Source organism: Martes martes (genome assembly GCF_963455335.1).
Source record: "Martes martes genome assembly, chromosome: 13".
Taxonomy (NCBI): Eukaryota; Metazoa; Chordata; class Mammalia; order Carnivora; family Mustelidae; genus Martes; species Martes martes.
This window is the reverse complement of record NC_137901.1, coordinates 47,270,973-47,283,773: the sequence shown is the minus strand read 5'-3', so window position 1 is coordinate 47,283,773 and position 12,801 is coordinate 47,270,973. Positions and strand designations below refer to the sequence as shown.

The following is a 12,801-nucleotide window of genomic DNA, read 5'->3' as shown; positions in this document are numbered from 1 at the left end:
CACAGACTGAGCCAGCTAGGCGTTCCTCTACCTCAAAATACTAAAAAAATATATATATATATAAATAAACATATATGTTTATATATAAACATATATTTATTTAATATGTTTATATATAATTATATAATTATAATATAGAATTTAATATTTATTGTTTATTAATTATATTTTATTCATTACATATTATATCATATATTATGTTGTTATAATATATATTTATTATAATTTATTATTATTATTTAATATTTAAAATATTTTAATATTTTAAACATGTTTATATATATTTTTATATGTTTATATATAAACATATATATTTATATATTAATATATATATGATATCTCTCTCTCTCTCTCTCTCTCCTGTGTTCGCCACCCTCATTGCCTTGAGGTGACAACTGTGACTGCATCAAGCATTACTCCCTTAGCTTTCCTCCACTACAGAAATCAAATCCCCAAGATTGGAGAACAGCACCAAGCCAATGTTATGAGGAAGTTCTCTCTCAAGGCCAGTTTCCTCAGCTGCAAGATGTGGATAAGGATAACGCCTTTTTCATAGTGTGGCTGTCAGGGGTTAATGAGAAGAATGCATATGAACTCTTATGAGATTCTCTTTGTAAAGTGCTTAGCCTGTAACAATCCTTCTGTTTCTATCGCTGTTATTCATGATCCGCATACCACACCCGGTCACTACCCCTGACTGAGGCTCAGTCAGTTGTAGCCCTGAAATCATTTTGTGCAATTGGGACCTCAGTTTTCTTACCCCCCTAATCTGCCCATCCCAAAATGCATCTCTGTGGAATCCCAAGTAGACTGCCATTGGGGCGGGGGATGCTCTTGCCCTCCGACTAGGTCTCCCGCGTGGGAGAATGATGAGACAAAGCTTTCTTGTGGTTGCCAAGGGTGTGGGCAGCAGGGAAGGAAGCCAGAATGGTCACAGAGTTCTCCAGATACCGTTATGGCGGCAAATATTTATGGTTGTATGAAACCACTGGTTACTGCAGACGACAGAGCCACTGCACGGGACTGAAGAGCCAGCAGCAGCACAGGCAATAAAAATAGAAATTAAGACACACACAGGTCAGTATATGAGGTGATGGGTGTGTTAACTAGATGGGGGGAATCCTTCCACAATGCCTACAGATATCGAATCATCACAGTGTACAAGTCAAAGTTTCTGTTTTCAGTATCTTCCATGACTCTCCCAAGACTTTTTGTCTGACCTTGTGGGATCATTATAAAAGTTCTCCACAGTTAAAACAATGAAATCATATAGCTTAAAGATCTACTCAGGCTTCCAAATATCAATGTATTTACTGACAAAGCTGAATTATTCACTTTGAAATTCCATGCTATTAAAAATCACATAGAAATAACTAACTTCTGATTAAAAACAAACAGGAACAAGCAGCAAAGGTAAGTTGGGTAGTACATCAACTTTATTTTGAATTATAACATGGAATATGTCATCAAACAAATGGATGTAACGAAAACTTTTATAGTTCAGTTAACAAATGATTTGCATAGGAACTGCTAGTTCTGTCTTAGGAGGCATAGCTCTTTGAATTGTGAATTAGATTAACATAAAATCAGAATCATAAAAATTAAGAACCATCTACCTGTGTGCCAAGTAAATGCAATTTTACTTCAAATAACAGACTTTTTGTTCAGTCCCTGGTGAGCAGTTATTATAATCATCTTCCCTGCTATGGTTAATGTCATAATCTCATCCAGACCAAATGTGATCCTTCTAAGCTAGAGACCTCTTACCTAAAGTAGGAAAACCTCCATTAAGTATTGTTGAAGCTACTAGATTCATTTTTATGGCCCTAAAATTGATCAAGAACATTTCCCACTTAAAACAAAGCTCACATCTTAGTGAAAACATTGAGTTTGTGATTTCAACCCATTTTGTCTTTTGGAACTTTGTTATCAGTGTCCATAATACTGTTTTGATTTATATCAGTGATGAGCAACCAGTTTTGGCTTAAGGGCTAACAAAGGGAGAAAAATAGCATTTAAGGCCACACTCTCTTCCCCTTCAAAATGAACATAGTTTTATGAAATTCCCATGGGGGAAAGTGTATTTGTATTATTTTGCTAAGTAAAAGGAAGTCAGTGGGGAAATTGGCACTGCTTTTTAGCTACTAAAAGGTTTCTATCCAGGTATTTTAGCAATACAGACAGAGTGAAATAAGTCAAGCAGAGAAAGTCAAGCATCATATGGTTTCACTTATTTGTGGAGCATAACAAATAATATAGAGGACAAGGGTAGATGGAGAGAACTTTCTAATTTTTTATTCCGAAATTAGATTGTGGACTTGTTGCATAGTTAGGCTTAGACATGTCTGGGGGCTCTGTGGCTTGCCCATTACTGCCTTTGCTTGTGACATTAATTAAAGTAAGCTGATTTGTGTTGATTGGTTATTTTATTGATCATAACAAACTTTAAGGGAATATCCTCTAATTTCAAGAATTATATTCCATCATTTACTGACTTAAAGACAACACTTTTAGTGAGTACCACTGTAAGCTGGTTAAAAAAAAAATTAGAGGACTGCATTCCCTTCCATCTTAACATGTCTTTACACAGAACATTGGCTGGAAACCAGAACAGAATGTGAAAAGAAAACTAAAGAAGTATTTAAATAATAGAAATATCATCAGTGTTTATTATGGTAGATTATAGAAAGATGGTCTAATTTGTGTGTGTGTGCAATTAGGCTCTGACTGAAGCATTTAGACACCATTGATTATAAAATGCATTGAACATAAATTTTGACTCCCCTTCAAGGAAAAATTCGGTAAAACTTGGGTTTCTTTTTTGAAATCAATCAGCTCAAGAACATGCATAGATGAACATTATTAAATACTAATGACAGTCTTTTATTGCTTATACTCCTGCAATAGAATAGCAACATATTGTACTTGCATATGACATTTCATCCAAGGACCTCAAAGTCATTGTGTCAAGCAACAGGATTGCACAGCTTATTAAGTCTACCTAGTTATGGCATGGGAAGCAGACTCCCAACAAGAGAACCAAAATAAAAGTTCAAAAAGACAAAGCCTAAATTTCCTGTAATTTTCTGAGTTTCCAAATTTGCCACGTACACCTTACCGTACCTACAATATTGATTCTAGGTAAATATGATTTTTTTTTTTTTTACATGTTAGGAATGAGACGAGGATCACCTTGCAAATAAACAATCTGTCTTTTTTATAGTTCAATAGTCCATCTTGGAAAATCACATCATGGAATGTCAGAAGTGGCTCTTTAATGTGAATTTATACATCATTGCTTCCAAATCAACATGGTTACGATCTTTGGGTAGAAGAAAACATTTTGCACTGGAATAACATACATCTATGTGTAAAATATGAGGGAGCTATATCTTTTAGCATTCTTACAATTGAGCTATATCTTTTAGCACACTTACAATTAATGCGAAAGCAGAAGTGCTTTGATTCACTGAAGATCAGACTTTCAGTCTTTTAAAGGCTTTTGTCATCTTGTTTGAACCTCTTCCATGGTTTAACTCTAAGAGTTTAACTGAGAGACCCAACTTAGTGTGGTTTAAAATGAGTTTCTGTGGACTCCACGAATCTGCCAGGCCCTACAGCAGTGGGGTTAAAGGCCAGTGTGAGAAGTTCATGTGAGGGTAAGGGGTCCCTGAGCCTTTCTGTTCTTGACTCGGAGCACAGAGCCCAGCTCCCCTTGGTCAGGAACCCAGGGTGGACATTCTGGGCATTTCCTTGCTTCAAGGAATTTCCAACACTATCTGAAAAGCAATTTCTTTTTGGACAATGTGATTAGGGTTTCTATCTTTCAGTTGAATATGGAACTAAGTTAGCTCTTCCTATGTCCTTCTTTACTTCGGAGGAGACGCAGTATACGCTCATTTTTGGTTAGTTCTGCTGGAAGTTCATTGGCCTGGAAGAAGATAAGATAGACATTAGTGAATTCCCACAGTTGGGATGGTTTTAGGGTCTCCAAAGCAGGACCTCTGACTCCACTTACTCCTCGGCTGGCGAAAAACCCTACTGGACTCACTCTTATTTTAAGGCCTTAAAAGTCTCCTTTAATCATATAAATATCATCTGTTATTTTCTTATCTCATCATTAGAGTTATTTTTTTTCTAGGCCATATCTTTAGTACATTGATCTCCTGGAGGCCAACGTCCATGTATGATTAATTATCGTATCCTCATTTCCAGCCCAATCCCTGGTGCATCTAGTACATGCTCAATAAACACTGGTAATGTTAAATTTGATACTTTATATTTAATTAGTATGGGGCAGTGTGTCCACTAGGGACTTGAGACTAAGGACAGGTATCTGTTGAGAAAACAGAGTTAAGAAACATTTAGAGAATAAGAAATACCTGGTCAAGAACAGCTTCTGTGGCCACCACGTCCCTCCTGACACTAGGGTTTCACTAAATGGCCTTTCTTCTCATCATGCTGTTGAGACACATTCTTTACACATTTATTTCATGAATGAATCCTTATCCCATGAAATAAATGTAATGGGGCAGTGGTTCTCAAACTTTTTGGTCTCAGGACCTTTTTACACTCTTAAAAATTAATGAGGATCCCAATAAGCTTTTGCTTTTAACTTCTTAGAAATGAAAGGAAGAACATTAAGAAGCCCCTTAATTCATTAAAAATCATAAGTGCACTACAGGGTACCATAAATAACATGAAAAACAACCACATTTTCAAAAACAAAAAAGCTAGGGATAAGAGTAGCATTGTTTAATAGATCTGCCTATTTGTTGAATGTGTAGCTTAATTGGAGACATTTGGATTTTCTTATCTGCTTCTGTATCCAAGCTATCGTGATACATTGTTTCGGTTAAAGCATATAAAGAAAATTCAGCTTGGCACAGATAGGTAGTTGGAAAAGGAAGGAAAGATTTTAACAGCCTTTTCAGATCATTGGAGATATTGTTCTTTGATGCTACGCTCATGCCAAACAAGGGATAGTTTCTTAAAGGTAACTGCAGTGTGGAATCTGAAACCATACCAATGAACTTTTTACATAAAAAATCCATACATCTATCTATCTACAGCTGGTGTTTTCCCCTATGTATGATTTGTAACATCACACACCAGCCGATTGGAAAATATTAGTTCAATGAGTTATGCAGATCATCTAGATGTGGACACATGAGGTCATACAATCCCCAAAGATCACCTTCATTAATATTAGCGCCGATTCATCAGAAAAGCCTGTGAGTTTAAGAAGCCGTCGGGCTCACGTGGTGGATACCAGTGGTTCTTCGAAGTAAAAATGGCGCTCTGTGAAAAGGCACCTGGCTCACTTTGCTATTCTAATGATGTCCCTGAAATAACCATGCACCTCAGTAGAGAGCAGGAAGGCCAGATGCATACTTCCCATTGCCTTACATAGAATTTTAAAAAGATGTGTAACAAGGGTCCAGATTTAATAAAATTGAAATTGTTCACGGCTTCATCAAAGATGTTCTTAAGTAAAACTGGTATGTCTGTGAAATAATTTACAAAATCTGTAAAGTAACTCACAAGGTTGTGTAAAATAATTTGCTGGTACAGTTTATACCCCTGCTGGCAGGTGTCAGGGGCCACTAGTTTCAGCCACCATTAGAGCAAATGTTAGAAGCAACATTTGCTCTAGAAGTTAGAGCAAATGTTAGAAGCACCGTTAAAAGCAAATTTTCACAGTGCTTCTACACCGTTAGAGCAAATGTCAGCATAGTGAAAAGGGCAGATGACATCTTTGTATTACTAAGTGTATTGTTTTGACTTCTTAGACCTCTTGGAAGGGTCTTGCAGGCCCTCAGGGGTCCACACACCATACTGAGAACTGTTGTTGTAGATGAATCACGGGATGTTCTCGGGATTTCAGGGGAGGCAGTTAAAGGGTAGAAAGCCACCCAGAATAGAGGAGAGGGCTTGGATGCAGATGTTTTTTGTCTCACATATTTTTTCCTCCCAGAACCACACCTGGAACCCCCCTGCTTTTTCTGGGACCCTGATCCTAGGTAGAACTCCTGAAGTCCCTACCTTCTTGGTTGGGTCCTGTTCTTTGGCTCGCACATGCTAGCTGGGACTTCACTTGTCTGGAGTTATGCACAAAGTTGCTGGGAATTATGTTTGCCACAAATGGTCTGCTGCACAGCGTGTCCTGTGGCTGCCCCCCAGCCCACCACAAAAGACCCTTGATGCTTATGCTGTACTGAATTGGGCAGGAGATGACTATGCTGTGTTCCTGTAGACCAGAGGCCCCTCGGGCCTTGGAATTCTACTATTAGTTCCTACGGGAAGAGATACCGTACAGGCCTAATGCCTGGCCCTGCACAGAAATGCTCCCAGTAGACAGACGTCAGCAACTTCTAGTCTCGGAGTATACTCAGGAATGACGGGGCTGTTCCACGTGGGTTACTGAAGCTCAGTGAGCAGGCTGCTGGGCAGCCAGAGGATCCTCTACGGTCAGGAGGAGGAGGAGATCTAAGAAGCTGTACTTTATCAATAAGCTTCCTGAGTTATAGTTCCCATGTGTAACTTTTATCACTGATAAAAAAACCTTATATCCTCAAACCGTGTAGTCAATTTGACCAATCACATTGCTGTTTCGTGTGTCATCCATGTAGTTCTAGAAACCTGGTCTCATGCCTCCTCTCTCCAGGTTGGTCCTCATTGAATTCTCAGGTTGCTGAGGTTGTGTGGACCATTACGATGGCTGGTGCCCCAGGGTAACCCCCAAAGGCCATCTTATTCATTATGGGGCAGGACCACAGGCCCATGTTCATGATACCACAGCATCAAAACACTCTCTTTCCCAACCGCTCTTGGGACAAGCTGTGTTCTGAATCTTCAGTTGGGAGTATCGGGAACACAGGGCCTGCACCCATGGGGACAGCTGCGGTGTGGGGAGTGGCTATTGGGCCCATCGGTTACCCTCTCCAGAGGCATCCGTGTCGCAGTCCTAGAGCAGAACTCCACCCCTGGAGCAGAAGATTGCTTCTGTATTAGCTTAGAAGTCATTTCCTCTGGGAAGCTTCTAGTAGCATTTATTACTTCCCTGCTGACAGCTCTTGTCACTGTCCTGCAATTTCTTGTTTGTCTTTATTCCTCAGTAAACTCTGAGCTTTTTGAAGGCAGAGACGATGGGAACTCCATTCACCGCAGTCTCCCCAGTACACAGCACCATGCGTGGTATCTAATGGGTCCTCAGTATGTGTTGAATGAATGAAGGCAAAGAATACCCCCTTCAAGAGTCCTGCGTGGCTGCCCAAATCCCAACACCCTTGCTTCTAGAGCTGTCTCTAAGAGGCTGGCTTCTTTGGGGTGGCTGGCGGCTCAGTGAGATGTGGGTAGGACTCCCTGGCAACGAGTCCCAGCTCTCTGAGGGCTGCTGGTATATGAAACTCCAGCATGAGCAGTCTCCCTATATCTCTATATATTCTAGAGCAGCTTTAGGGACAATCCGAGGTCCAGAATTTTGGTCACTGGAAATTCCCCATAACCATGATTGCTGAAGTCCCAGAAGACAAACAAAGAATTGCACGTTGTTTCAGTTTCCATAAGCTACTGGATGGCTTAGCGAGAAAGATCAATCTCTTTGGGACGTCTGTGTCCAGGGTCTAAAGATAAGTGTACAAGTCTGATTTCAGCTGCCTTATCACACAGCCAGGCCAGCTAATGGAAAACAAATTGGGAGTATCTCAGGAAGAGATAAGCAGAGTGTTCATCTTCAAGCACTCTAATGGCAAGAACGAGGAAATAATAATGCCACATGCTAAGTAAAATGAAAATAAAAGAGACTCTTGGCATGTTGTCTAATTGCACCTCTTAACGGTTCCTTTCCAAAATGTCATGAAAAAGGTTCTGTGTGTTTGCTTTTATTATTAAAGAAATTAACACAGCACCAGATATTTATAAAAGCTCAAATAGTATAGAAGTACAAAGTGAAAACTGCTTTTCATATCTTCCTTGGTGTATAAGCCCTGCTCCTACTTCCTCCTTTAGAAGTTCATAGTTTCATGTTCTCTCAAGACCCGCCCTATGCTGCTCTCCTCTCCTAGGTTCTACACTTGACTGTGCACGCAGATGTCGAATAGGAAAAAATGACCATTGGGCATCTTCCCACCTCCATGTTTGACTTAATTGTAAACTAAGGATGTTGGCCTATAAAAGGTATGGGTTGGTTTGGAACAGTAGTGCCAAGTCCCATTAACAGTAGAACAGCATTTCCCCCTAAGAAGGTGTCAAGTTATGCACGTTGGATGTATGCAGGATAGCAATAAACTACCAGAATGGGGATGTTCTTAGGACAATTCTTTGATGACAGAACTGAGTAGCTCAGTCAGTTAAGCATCTGCCTTTGGCTCAGGTCATGATCCCAGGGTCCTGGGATCGAGTCCCATGTCGGGTTTCCTGCTCAGTGGGGAGCCTGCGTCTCCCTCTGTCTGCCACTCCCCCTGCTTGTGCTCTCTCTCATTTGCTGTTTCTCAAATGAATAAATAAAATCTTAAAACAAGAAAAAGGAACACGTACTTAAAACAAAACACAACAAAACCCAGTCTGTCCCCTGTCCTGGGAGGGCTGCACCACTGTTAGCCCACAACCGCCCCTGCTAGATACAGGGTTTTCAGCCTAATTCTCTGGGTCTAGATACACTGCTCGTTCCTATCTACCAACAGCCTCACATGCCCTCACGATGTCCAGGTACTAAGAGAAGGACTGGGGGGGGGGGCGTGGCCTGAGTGATGAGATGCCTGTCAGAGCTTTGCTCTCCCTCACAGTCCCTTTCCAAGGCCCATCAGCATCTAATCATGTCCTCAGGTCTGCAGCCCACAGTGAATGGGCCTAGGTAAGTATTGCCAACGGCCCTTTGCAAGTGACACAAATCTGGCCCAGGGGGCATGGGACGGGTTATCGTGGCTTAGGTAGAAACCACCTTATCTCTGCACAGGTGCCCAGGGGAGTTAAAAGATAGGGAGGGAAAGGCCGGTACCTTGTTTCTCAGGGCTGGGTCCGCCCCTGCTTCCAGAAGCAGCGAGACTGTTTTAATATTCCCACTGAGCACTGCCGCGTGGAGGGCCGACGTCCCATTCTAGGAGAAAACGACAGCGTGTGTCAGGAGTGGGCTCACGGCCATCAGCACCGAGCCTGGCTTTCATCACAGCCCAGCCTAAGTGAGGAGACTAGGGTGGGAGCTTTGCTCTTCCTCACAGTGCCCCCCTTGAGGGCACGTCAGCATCTAATAGAGTGTCCTCGGGTCCCCGGCAGATGGTCCAGGCAAACACTGCCAACATCCTTTGGCAAGTGAAACAAGAAATCTGGCCCAGGGTACACGTGACTTCGCGATCAGTCCGTCAGTTTTAAACATATTAGAACTTGCTGCAGCAAAAGTGATAATGCCACATTATTTTGTTTTTTCTTCAAGGGCAACATGCACAGTTTTTGCGCTTCCAGCGAGGCTGGAGAAATGGCTGGTAAACCAAGGGGCTGAACCTGTCAGCCCAGCTACCCGGTCTCCGTGCACTGAGGTGGGAGGGAGCACCACTGTGGGCTCACAGGCTGTGAGCACGTGCAGTGAGGAAACCCCAAAGCCCTGAGGCAGAGCATCCTTGAGCATGAAAGGGGCCCATTGGGTGGGTTGCTGACATTTTATGAAATGTACTACAAATATTTACTGAACTAAGGAAGCATCGACGTGCAGCACGTAGCCAGATTCCGGGAGGGGAGAGGAAGAGAATATAACAAGCCTGATATAGGAATGATGGGCAGTCACATGACATCTGTTCCAGAAGATGCATATGTCTACAAGTGCATCTAAATGCAAGCTTATTCCACATTAGCTACTTATAATAATAATAATAATAAAACTACTTTCTTAATTTATAAAAGAATAAAATATAATGCCCATAGAAAAATTCCAGCAAAGTAGCATTTTCCTTTCCAAAGCAGCATGTTTACTTTTACAACATGTATGACAAATCACTTGTCTAGTGATACTTCACTCATCTAAATCTTCACCAACTTGTCAACTTCATCTACTTGCAACATGGCTAAGAATATAATACCAAGCCGAAAAAGAGCTCTTTGAAACACGACTAGGTATTACAAAGTCCATTTCTGAAGCTCATTTCTTTCATTCGTAGAGCTCCCTTTCACAGACCATTTATTCTTACTTTACAAACAATGTTAATGAATGTAGCTTTCCCGCTTCCGAGCTCATGGAAGATTAGAAGTTGGTCACTGGGACAGAGAGAGAGCCAGCATTCTGACAGCAGGCCTGTATCAGCTGATCACAGGGATAGAGCCTAAATATATAAAGATTAGATACAGAGTGTCCCCAAAGCCTCTGGGATCATTCAAGGACAGGTTGACTTTTTATGTGTCAATAAAGCCCGAGGGCTTAGTGCTAGCCAGTGTTCCAAGTTTAGAACAGGTTTCCTGTCTTCAATTGAGGAAAACAGTAATGTAAAGTAGGGGTCCTCAAACTGCAGCCGGTGGGCCAAATTGAGCCTGCCACTTGTTTTTCTATGTCCCGGCAAGCTGACATTAAAAAAAAAAAAAAAAAAAAATGAAAAGAAGAGTACTACATGAAAATATGAAATTCCGGAAATACAATCCATTCAAAAAGTGTGAGTGGAATGCAGCCATCCCTTGCCCCCATGGCTGCTTTCAAGCTACAAGAGCAGAGTCGAACAGTTCCAGCAGAGCCTCTATGGCCCATGAAGCCTAAAATATTTCCTCCCTGGCCCTTTATGAAAAAATTTGCCAACCCCTGATTTATACTGTAATTTAAAAATATCTTAGTCTCAAACGGTTAAAATTTAAAAAAGGATTTTGGGACTCTGCCTCCTGGCAGACCCAGCTCTCCAGGATGACACATCCTTCGGGTCTTATTTTCTTTCATCTAAGATAACAATGTGGTTCTTTGCTCCAGATAATGAAGGGAAGAAACATGATCACCTGTCCGCCAAGTTTCATAGGACACAAATTATGCATTTCATGAGTTGTGGAAGATTTTAGTCCTATGACATATATATCTATATCTATATCTATATATCAAGATAGTTTACTTTTCAAGATAGTGATTTAATTACCACTATTTTTTTCCCCTGAAAAACTAAGTAGCAACAGCCTCTGGTTCACTCTTCTTATCACCCCGCCATTTCAACCAGTGCCCATGAATCTCCAACATTAAGAAACTGTAGGTAAGTTCTTTCAAGAATGCAACTAACCATGTGAATTATCTCAGCTTCTGCAGGCCTCAGGTATGGGCTTCTTAATTTTCAACCTCTCTTTTATAGATTGGTAAAATTTCTAAGTCTTACCTTCAAAATGCCAAGGGTGGGTGAGAATTTCAGCAGCTCTTCTATAACATCATTATATCCTTTGTTGGCTGCTTTGAGCAATGCCGTTGTACCATCCTTAACAGAGCGGAACAGAAAAGTTGACTTAACATGTGTGTGTTGGCTAAGAGAACCAGAAATACACTTGTCAGAACAGGTGAAAGGAGAAAGGCCATGTCTCTTAATCTAGGAGCATTTTAGAGCATAATCAGTTCTTCATGAAAGAATGCTGGACAAAATATGTGACTTAAGTCTCTTGGAACCCTGCCATTTGGGAATTCAGAATCTTCCAGTCCCTTAGAACACTGGGTAAGGGGAGAGGGGGATATCAAGAATATATTTTAGGACACAGATGGACCAAAGAGGCATTGTCTGCAGTTCATGGCTTAGTGGAAATTAATTTTAAACTATTTTTAATAACTTAAATAATTATTGAACAGTATTTACTGTTTTAAAATTTTGAATGTGCTTTTCTTTTTGCTTTGTCTTAAATACAACCTTGCTCCACTGGGCCTAGGTATCTGTCTGTGGTGGTTGGGGATGGGTAGGTGGTGAGTAGGAAGGGGACAGACTGAAATCTGTTAAAAAGAAATGCAAAAATGCAAAAATTTATATTCAGCTTCTGTCATCACTTTTTGGCTTGGGAAGAGATTTTCCAAATTCCTCCCCCACCACCCGATTTTTACATATCAATTGCTGTATTTGGAGGATTCAGTTCACAGAATTCTGTAGTCAAGGAACTATCCCAGTCTGCTCTAAAGGTTTAGCTACAGGAAGAAAGAAAATGAGATTAGAAGGTTTTTCTTTTCTGGTTTCAGAGATGTGGGAAGAAGAGATAAAGTGGGAGAGAGGACAGTGAAGTAGGCAGAAATGTGTCTTTACCCTTTCTGGGCTTAGACATGGAGAAGGGAGGTGGGTCACATAAGCACGAGTAATACTAAGGGTGAAAAGGTCAGACACTGTAAAAGGTCAGACACTGTAAACCAAACCCAAAAACCAAACACAAATGGCATAGTGTGGTCAGGCAGCAGGGTGTCCCCAAGCTGCCCTTAGTTCCTATGGGCTACATACAGGGCCTGCTGTGGGGCTCATCAAGGCAGACTTCAGTAACATTAGCATTGCTAGGTGGAGGCCAATGGGGGATGTCGTGTAGGGGTCTGCAGCTGGGGAAGCCGTGTGAAGTGGAGCCCCAGGAACACTACTGGACCCCAAAACACGGACGCTGCGCCCCACCTGCACTGCAGTCCCGGGCCAACAGGAGGCGCAGCGCACCTAGACGCGCCGCGGCTAGGGACACCCCCAAGGAGAGCCCCAGGCCTGGGCTCCTACCTCCAGCATTTCTCCCGGGTTCATCCAGGAGTCAGCTCAGGTGGAGGAGGATCTCCGATGATTAAACATCTTATCCTTGGGGAGAGTGGGCAGCATTTGCTAAGTTTCAGCTGACTTGGACATT

At 41.6% G+C, this 12,801-nt stretch overlaps 1 protein-coding gene across 1 annotated transcript in view; it reads right to left on the bottom strand.

Moving 5' to 3' along the window:
- Positions 1–1,426: 1,426 nt before the first annotated feature.
- ANKRD29 (ankyrin repeat domain 29) overlaps positions 1,427–12,801 on the bottom strand; it is a 57,479-nt gene continuing 46,104 nt past the window's right edge. The window contains exons 8-10 of the mRNA XM_080821902.1: positions 11,331–11,426; positions 8,999–9,097; positions 1,427–3,931 (exon numbers count right to left, since the gene is read on the bottom strand). Of these exons, the coding sequence (XP_080678028.1) occupies positions 3,848–3,931; positions 8,999–9,097; positions 11,331–11,426 (279 nt within the window). The 3' untranslated portion in view covers positions 1,427–3,847. The remainder of the gene's footprint in view (positions 3,932–8,998; positions 9,098–11,330; positions 11,427–12,801) is intronic.